At 71.6% G+C, this 9,190-nt stretch overlaps 1 protein-coding gene across 3 annotated transcripts in view; it reads left to right on the top strand.

Moving 5' to 3' along the window:
- Window positions 1-5,501: 5,501 nt before the first annotated feature.
- The window catches only part of CPEB1 (cytoplasmic polyadenylation element binding protein 1), a 63,809-nt gene continuing 60,120 nt past the window's right edge, over window positions 5,502-9,190 (top strand). Inside the window, exon 1 of one of the 3 annotated variants that reach the window (XM_037509943.2) lies at window positions 5,502-5,614. In XM_037509943.2, the coding sequence (XP_037365840.1) occupies window positions 5,600-5,614 (15 nt within the window). In that variant the 5' untranslated portion in view covers window positions 5,502-5,599. Of the gene's footprint in view, window positions 5,615-6,209; window positions 6,264-9,190 lie in introns of those variants that run through there. The other 2 variants (XM_054694716.1, XM_054694717.1) reach the window with 2 other exon arrangements.

Below are 9,190 nucleotides of genomic sequence, written 5' to 3'. Positions count from 1 at the left end.
GCCCTGGCAGACGAAGCTGTCGGCCCACCAGGACCAGCGAGTCACTGGCAGGCCCCTCACCCCTCACCCCACCAGCCTGGGCACTGCAGGCCCCGGGGCTGGGCCCAGCATCAGCAGCCGGGTCCTCAGGAGGAGGGGCTTCCTTTCCTGGCCGGCTGCCTGGGCCGGTCTCCCAGGAGCGTCCTGAGAGGTGAGCCTCGGACAGGCACAGAAGTGGGGGTCAAGTGGCCCGGGGGGGCGGGGGGAAGCAGGGACCCCAAGGGCCTGCTCCTGGGCGGTGCTGCTCTCGCCCCTTGTCTCCCTGTCGCTGTCCCACTGACCTGTCCCCTGAGAGGAAGCTGCTGGTGAGGGGACCCCCCATCCTTCCCGCCTTTCTGCAGAGGGTGCTAGGGAGCCCCTGAGCCCTGCTGCTGGCCCCAGGGGGTGCTGAGGGCGGGGGCACCCGGGGCCCCCATCTCGCTGGTCACTTCTCCTGGGGTCAGATCTGCCCCCGGGGGCCACTGAATGGAGATGCCCGCGGTGTCTGTGGCACGGGGCCCGGAGGCTGGCAACGCTCCGAAAGGGCAGTTTCTCTGTCCAGGAGCCTCCCAGGCTGTGGGCGCAGGCCTGGGGACGATTGCCACCCCTTCCAGTCTGCTCACTGGGAACGCGCAGGAATCCCCACGCGCCCTGCTGGGCTGTCCGCGCTTGAACAACCCGGGCTGGCAGCATCCAGGTGAAGAAGGGCCGCATCTCCCCGCCTTGGGCCTCCTTCCAGTTGGGGGCGGTGTTTTTCCCGCTCAGAGAGCCCCCCCCCCCCACCCCCCGGCGCTGACCGCACCCCCAGACTCCAGTGTGGTGGGGCCTGAGCGGCCAGCGGGGGCTGAGCCCGGCGAGCCGAGCGGTCGCTGCACAGTACGTGGGGGCAGCTGCGGGCAAGCAATGAGCAGGGGCGCTTCGGGAACCCGGGAGTCCAGGGCGCTGTAGGGCGGCCCTGACCCAGTCCTGGCACCCACACCTGCAGGCCGCGGGCGGCTGCCATCTTTCCCGAGGTCACCGCACCCATCTCTGTTTCTCTCTCCAGTTCCCGGCTCTGGAGAAAGCCAGCACCCTGGGGAGTCCCTGCAGCGAGGGGCCCAGGCTCTGCGGCAACCGCTGGGGCGAGTCCCAGCCGGCCCCCCACCCCGGCACCACTCCCAGTGCCCGCAGCGCTGCCTGCGAGCTGGACCACAGCCCGGGGCATCCCCGCCAGCGCCGCCCGCTGAGTCACTCTCCGATCTGCAGCTCAGAACTGCGTGAGAGAATAAAAGCTGGTTGTTTCAGGGTGCTTGGTCGAGGGGGAGTAACTTAACTGCACTCCGCGAATCCAGGCCGGCCACCCGCAGGCACTGCGCGCCGCAGGGGAAGCTTACCCAGGGGCCGCAGCAGCCTGGGGGGGCCTCGAGGCCGCTGTCCCGCTCTGGGGTCCGTGGGAGTGGCCGGCGTGACACCATGGAGACCAGCCACGTTGGGGGAGGTGGTGGTTTACGCACAGCAGCAGGCCGAGACACAGACCGCTCTCCCCGGGCCGGCCCCCACCCGCGGCCCCCGCCGGCCCGGCAGATGCCGCCCTGGCCTCGTTCAAGGATCGGCGTGTTTCGAAGAATAAAATGACCCTGTTCATGTATGACCGGAGCACCCGCCGCCCCCACCCCGCAGGCCCCCACCCGAGGGGGGTGCCACAGGTGTTTCTCCACGGGAAAGGCGTGCGCACCTGGGCGCGCTGCACGTGTCCGCTTCCTAAGGGCGCCGTGCGGGCTCGTGGAGAACCGCGCTCCGCCCCCGGCACTGCTCGTGTCCAATACGGCAAGTGGCCGCTTCACTTCCTGCTGCTCAGAGCCAGCGTTCCACCCGCTCTGGCCGCCCGCTCCCGTCCTGGCGGTGGGCAGGGAAGGCGCAATTCGGATTCTGTGGCTGTGAGCCCCCCACCGTGGGCATTTCCCGCGTCACCTCTTTCCACCTGCAGGCATTTCCCCAACAGTTTCCTGGGAGCGGAGCTGCTGGGTCCCGGTGTGCCGCGCCTCCCTCACCGCCGTGCCCAGCTGCCCACATAGCGCCCGCCCCACGCCAGGGACACCGCAGCCCCCTGCTGTCCTCACGTCTCTGAGCTGCTGCTCCCCAGAGGCTCATCAGCAGGTGAGTGGAGAGAGGCCCACAGTACATTCAGGCCTCGGAATCCCACCCGCAGGAAGCAGCCCCACGCTGCGTGACCTGCAAGGGGCCTGGCGCTGGTACCGAGTGAAAGAAGCCAGGTGCCTCCATGAGGTTCCACGGAGTTCTCGAAGGGCAAACAAACCTGAGGAGAGCGGTAATAACAGTTATCTAGGAAGTGGTTAGCTCGAGAAGGGGTGCACACAGTGGGAGGGGGCATGATGGAACAGTGGGGGGTTCCACTGTTTATTATGGGGTGTGTGCAGGTAAGACCCCCCCCCAGGTGCACATTTAAGATGGGCGTGTGTGTGCTCTGCACCCTGGGTGAATGCTGGTCTTTTTTATTTTTTTTTTAAAGATTCCAGGCCAGGGCCTCCCCGGTGGCGCAGCAGTTGGGTGCTGGGTTGCGAGGCTGCCCACAGGCTCTGCAGCGCCCGTTTGATCCCCGGCCACCGGAGGAGGATCCCGCACGGCGCGCAGACCTCTCCTGCCGCCCGCTGCTCCCCTCAGCAGTGTCCTTCGGTCCTTCTGCCTGCTCTGCTCCCCGCTCTGGCTCTGGGGAGTCCTCTCACCCTCCCGCGCTTCTGACTGAACCCGGTGCTTGTATAAATAAATAAATAAATCTTTAAAAAAAAAAAAAAGATTCCAGGCCATGGCCTTGTTTTCAGATATCAAATATCTTAAATATCCTTTGACAAAGCCAAGTCTTTAGTTCCAAGTCGAATGTATAAATCTTCCTTTATATCCTGTGCTCATGGTCCCCTCTTTATAAACTGTCCCCACCCTGAGGTGATAAAGAATTCTAACATTTTCTCCTAAAATATTTCCAAGGAAATGTTGTCCCGTTTGTATCTTTGACCCACTGTACATCTGTGTGTGCTGGAAGGTGGGCTGGGTGACCTGCTTTCTTTTAGCCCACTTAAGGGCATTAAAACCAAACGGAAGCCCTAGACACAGCCCCCAGCTCGGCGTGGGGTTCTGCGCTCCCGAGAGAAATCCCTTTCTCCCTCCTTTTTTCCAGTCAGAAAAATACATCTCCCCGCCGTCTCCATCCTCGTCCCGGCTCGGCCCAGTGGGAGCGCTGGCCACCAAGCAGGCAGGAGCCTGGTAGGAGGCCGCGGGCTCCCTCCTGTCCCGAACCAGGCCCGCCGGCCAGCTACACTTGACGCCTGCCCTGTAAATCCAGGCGGGGCTGCAGGCTGGTGCGGTGTGGCTGGACTCAAAGGCTGCTTGCTGACGGGGAGAGCGGATGATGCCTCCTGCTTGTCCTGCTGCTTCTAGCAGTCAGTGGTCAGCTGTGGGGACTGGCCCGGTGGCTGACACCTTCACCTCTGGGCTTTTTGTGCACCCCCCGACGGCCGGTCCATTCCTCACGAAAGACCTGCCAGCCCAGCCCTCTGCGGGCAGGGTGCCAGGAGTCACCCCGCACGGCAGGGACGCCTGAGGAGGCCGCTGCTTCTGTGGCCACCGGCAGTGGACTGCGGGCTGGGCAGGGATGTGCAGGAGTCCGTTCTCGTCGGTTGCGACCGGAGGCCCCAATGCCGGTGCCGCCGGCTGGCGTCCTCGCTCCCCCACGTCTGGCCGGGAGCCGCTGGGCAGCCTCCCGGAGCACCAGCCCCTCCCGCGCAGCGCGGCGGTGCTCGAGGCGGGCTGTTACTCTGATTGCCACCCGCGGCAGCAGGTTCAGCACGAGGACGTGGGCGGCAGGGATTCCTGCTCCGGCGCTTGGTCCGAGCTCTGGCCCAGGAGGCCGCGCCCAGAGCGGCGCCCCGGGGCCCGCGGGCTCCAGGCTGCAGATCCTCGTCCTGCAGCGCGGTGGGGAAGGGCGGGGTGGAGGGGCGCGCGCCGCCGCCGGAGCCGCCCCTGGATGTGCCGCCCACGTCTGAAGTTAGGGCGGCTTCGTGCTGAAAACGAGCTCTCCAGCTAGCCCCGAGAGGTCGGCGGGGCTGGGCGCTCCCGCCCGCGTGACTGGCAGCGGCTGAGGCCGCTCGGCTTCCAGAAACAAGAACTCGCGCCGCTGCTCCGCTGGGGCGCCGCCTGCGGTCCGGGCAGCGCGGGCAGCGCCCACCGCCCGCTCCAGCGCCCGCGCCGGCTCCGCATGGGGCCGCCCTGCCCGGCGTCAGGGGCGCCGCCGGCCTCGCGGGTCCGTCCTCCCGAGCCCTCCCTGCGCTCCGCTCCCGGCGGGCTCCGGGCGTGGCTTCCCGGAGCCCGGCCCCGCTGCTGCTCGTGGGCCCCGGCACTCGGGGTGGCGACCCCTGGAGGACAGGCCCGGGGGGGGGGGGGCGCGGCCGGCCGGAGGGGCGTCTCGGGGAGGCGGGCGGGCCCGACGGCCCTTCGGAGGGAGGGGGGGCGCGAGGGCCGCGCGGCCGGGGTGTCCTCGCCTCCCCCTCCCGTGGCCCGGCCCCCGGCGCGCGCCCGCAGGCACTCGGGGCGGCGCCCGTCCCGTCCCCCCGAGCCCCCCGCGAGCCAGCGGGGCTCCTCCCGCCGCGCCCTCGGGCCCCGCGGGCCGGGCCGGGCTCGCCGGGTGCGGAGACGCGGCCCTGCCGGCCCGGGCGCAGCGTGGGCGGGGCTCGGGGCGCGGGACGGGGGCGCGGGCGCGGGGCGCGGGACGGGGGCGCGGGGCGCGGGGCGCGGGCCGCTCCGCCCTCGGCGCGCCCTCCGGCTCCCTCCCGGCGTGCGGCCGGGCCCCCCCGCAGCGGCGCTCGCCCGGGGCCCCGGCCCGCAGCCCCCGCGGCGTTTCCCGCCCGCCCGGCTCCCGCCCGCCGCCCCCGGGGTGACCCGCCCAGGCTCCCGCCCGCCGGGCTGGGCGCGGGCCGCCGTCCGGGAGCCGCGGCCCGGGAGGCCCCCGGAGCTTTCCCGAGCCCGGGCGCCCGCGCCGCGCAGCGCAGGACCCGGCGGGCGCGGGCCCCGCGGGGAGCAGGCGCGTAACCGGGGCCGGAGCGCCCCCCGCCGCGGGGAAACTGAGGCCGGCGGGGCGGGGCTGGGGCGGGGGCGGCTGGGGGCGGGGAGTAGGCGGGGCGCCGCGACTGGGGGCGGGGCGGGGCGCCGCGACTGGGGGCGGGGCGGGGGCGGCTGGGGGCGGGGCGTGGGCGGGGCGCCGCGGGCGTGGGCGGCTGGGGGCGGGGAGTGGGCGTGGCGTGGCGCCGCGGGTGGTGGCGAGGCGCCGCGGGTGGGGGCGGGGCGGGGCGGGGCGGGGCGGGGCGGGGCGCCGCAGGTGGCGGGCGGGCGGGCGGGCGGGAGCGCGGGGCGGGGCGCCGGGCGGGGCCGGCACAGGTGCGCGGCATCCGGCGGGGGGCGGCTCCGCGGGCTTTATAAGCCGCCGGGCGCGGCGCGGCGCGCGGCTCGCTGCAAAAACAGTGTCCACGTGTCCGCGCGCCCCGGCCGCGCCCGCCCGCCGCCCGAGCGCCCGTCCCGCCGGGCCCGCGGCCCCATGGCGTTCCCGCTGGTAAGCGCTGCCCGCCGCGCCGCGCGGGCCGGGCCGGGCGGGGCGGGCCCCGAGCTAACGGTCCGCGTGCAGCCCCGCCGCCGCCCCCCCGCCCCCGCCCCCGGCCCCCGGCCCCGGCGCGCGAGGCCGGGGCGGGGCGCGTCACGTGCCCGCGGGCGTGGGCCGCGGAGGGGTGCGGCGCGGGGGGCAGGGCGCCTCCGCGTGACTCAGGGCCTTTGGGCTTAAAGGCGCCGCGCCCGCCGGGGCGGCCGGTTGGGCGCCGGGGTGCGCGGCCGACTGCGTGGGCCTGGGGAGCGGGCTCGGCGCGGGCTGGCGGAGCAGGGGGCGCCCGGCCGCCCGGGCCGCTCTCTTTTCCGCCGCCGTCGCGCGGGAGGCCCGAAGCCGCTGGCGCTCCGAGCTCATGGTGCCCGCCCTGGGTCTCGAGCGCCGCGGGCCCCCGGGCGGGGCGGGGCGGGGCGGGACCCCACGACGGCGCGGGCGCGGTGCCTTTAAGGCGGAGGGATCGGGCCTCGTGCCGTCCGCGCGCTTCCCCGCTGCGGTCACGTGGCTTCACACGTTCGATTGGCGCAGAGCGGGTTTCCCGGGCGGGCTCCGCGGCATCGTCGCGCGCGCCTTCGCGCCGGGGTCCCGCGGCCCAGGCGGCTCTGAGGTGGGTCGGGGCGCGGGCCATGACCCGGGCCCCTGTGGTGGGCTTGCCGGGGACGTGCACGTGGCCGCGGCGGGGTTCCCGGCAGGCGGCGAGCCCGGAACCCGGGGCCGGACGTGGGGTGCCGCGTGGGCGCTCCGTCCTGGGGCGGGGGGGGGGGGGTGTTGAGGTGGGGGGGGAGCTGAGGCAGGGCAAGGGGCTGAGGCGGGGGATGGGGCTAAGGGGGAGCTGAGGCGGGGGGGGGGGCTGCGGCGGGGCGGGGGCTGAGGCGGGGGGGGCTGCGGGGGGGGGGGCTGAGGCGGGGCGGGGGGCTGAGGCGGGGCGTGGCTAAGGGGGAGGCGGGGAGCTGAGGCGGGGCAAGGGGCTGGGGGGGGCGGGCTAAGGGGGAGCTGAGGCGGGAGGGGGTGTCTGAGGCCGGGCGGGGGGTCTAAGGGGGGAGCTGAGGCCAGGTGGGGGGCTGAGGCGGGGGGGAGGGCTGAGGCAGGGGGCCTAAGGTGGGGCTGAGGCCGGGCGGGGGTTGAGGCTGGGTGGGGTAAGGGGGGTGCTGAGGCGGGGGGGGCTAAGTGGGGGAGGCTGAGGCCGGGCTGGGGGGTTGAGGCTGGGGGGTTAAGGGGGACTGAGGCGGGGGGGCCTGAGGGGGGGGCGCTGAAGCCTGGCGCGGGTCTGAGGCGGGGGCTGGGCCGCCGGCGCCCCCTCGGCCCCGAACGCCCCTGCCCGCCCCCCCCTCCGCGTGCCCCTCGCGGCTCCCCTCAGCCCGCGGGCTGCGGACAGAGCGGACGCGTGCGGGCGGGGGCGGGGCGGGCGGGGTCGCGTCGTGGGGGCGTCGCGGGCCCCTCCGCGCCAGGAGGCGGCGCCGACGGGGCTCGGGAGAGCCGCCCCGCCCCTGCACGCCGCCCGCGCGGTTTCAACACCGGCTCGCGCCGCGGGCGGGTCCCGCCGGGCCGAGTGCCAGCGGCATCCCGGGCTCCGGGGGCTCCGAGGCGGGGGCGGCTTCGCGCGGGAGGACCCGGGCTCGGCGGCGAGTCAGGCTGCAGCGGCCAGACGCGGGCGCGGACCCCGTCGCCTCCCCGGCTCCTGCGCGCTGCTGCCCCGAGGGGCGCCGAGGGCTCTGGCAGGCGACCCCGGGGGTCCCTGGACGGGGCGCGCGGGAGGGGTGCGCAGGGCCCGCCGCCCCGGGACTCCAGCAGCGCCCGGGCCCGCCCCGCCGCGCGGTCCCCCGCGGCCCTTGGCGTAGCGCGGAGGCGCGCGCCGGGCAGCTTGGGGGCCGGACGCAGCCTCGGCCCGCGGAGTGGAGCGTCCGTGGCCGTGCCCTGCCCCAGCTGCGCGTCGCGACCCGCCCTTCTTCGGCAGGGAGACTTCATCTGCCTTCCGCGGGGACGCCCTTGGGGATCGGCGCCCTGGCCAAGCCCTGCCTGGCGCGGGGGCTGCGTCCTGCGGCGGCTGCGCGGCAGATGGGAGGGCCCTGCCCTGGGACCGCCGCGCCTCCCCGCGACGGCTGAGCGTGCCCGCGCCCTTGCCCTTGCCCACGGGCTTTCCCTGCGGGGATGCGCTCCTGCGCCGCGCTCGGCGCGCTGCTGGGAAGATGGCGACTTCATGCCAGCTGCCCCCAGGACCTCTCGGGCAGGCAGTACCGGCCGGCGCGAGCTGCGAGTTCCTTGTCGGTGAGCAGGGGCGGCGGCGGCGGAGCGCCCGGTGACCCGAGCCCCTGCTGGTATTTAGCGTCTGTGCTGGCTGGTGTCTGCAGGCTCCGCCAGCCGCTGGGCTTAGTACCCGAGCGCAGTGACCCCTCCCTGAAGTCGTTGGGTGCCGGTGTGAGAAGTTTGTGCGTGGATTTGCCCTTCTGACTCCCGGGTCACGACGGGGACGCGTCAGGCGTGGGCATTAGCGTTTAGGCTGCTGTCGCCGGGAGTGGTGGAGGCAGTAGAAGAATCATGGGATCAAATAGCAAATTATTTCCCTCCTATGGAAGAGCTGTGCTAATCCCATCCGCTCTGCAAATCTGCTTTTCCTAGGCAGTAGCTAAGCTGCGCTGACTCTGGGGAGACTTGCCAGAAAGCCTGAGGGAACTGGCTGAGGGGAAGAAGGGCTTGGACCTGGAGGTTGGGGTGGAGGAGGTGACACAGAAAATTTTCCTTCTGACCTGTGTGAATTAGAGCCCTGGGGCCCGGACTGTGGCGCCGGGAAGCCCTTTGGGTACTGCGGAGCCAGCCCGTCTGCCCCCCACATTGCAGGTTTGGAAATGCCCTTTGTTTTTTCCTGCCTGCCTTGCGGGGGTGGGGGGGGCTGTGTGTGGAGATTTTAGGTACGCCTGCTTGGGGGAGCTGTAGCACAAACTCCAGTGCCGACAGCTTTTGTGTTCAAAATCCCCCGACACACTCCTTGGTTCTGTCAGCCGGCTGAAAGAGTTGACAACGAAGGTATGAGATGGTTCATGGTTCTCATAGAAGTCATCTGATTTCTCCATTAAAAACTCGATACCCGTGTTTCAGAGTGTTACGTTTACCTGTTAGACATAATTTTGGGTTTTGTTACTGGGGTTTCAAAGACTTATGAGGGGGATTATTTTGCCTTAATATGGAGTGTTTTTAAGCAACGGGGCATAGAGGGGGCGGGATTCTGGCTAAGTGGGGGTGAGCTTTGTGGTCAGAAGTGCAGAGACCATTTGGGCATAGGTCACCTTAAACTTCAGGGTCTGCTTAGCTTTCCTGTCTGGGGCACCCTGTCACAATGAAACGAGTTCTGATTTTTAAGGCATTGCCTGATGACTTTCCTTGAGGTGTAACTGGAGAGTCCCTGGAGAGCGGGCCTGCGGGTTGATTTGTGTGCTAAAAGTGGGTCGCGGTTGCACAGAGCGGCTGACGCTGGGAGTAGCTTGACTGCGGGTGCTGAGGCACAGACCCTCCCCGTCCTCTCTGCAAGGTGTGGGAGCA

Source organism: Talpa occidentalis, unplaced genomic scaffold, assembly GCF_014898055.3.
Source record: "Talpa occidentalis isolate TD23 unplaced genomic scaffold, MPIMG_talOcc4v2.1 talOcc4.14, whole genome shotgun sequence".
Taxonomy (NCBI): Eukaryota; Metazoa; Chordata; class Mammalia; order Eulipotyphla; family Talpidae; genus Talpa; species Talpa occidentalis.
This window is presented reverse-complemented; position numbering and strand designations above follow the sequence as displayed.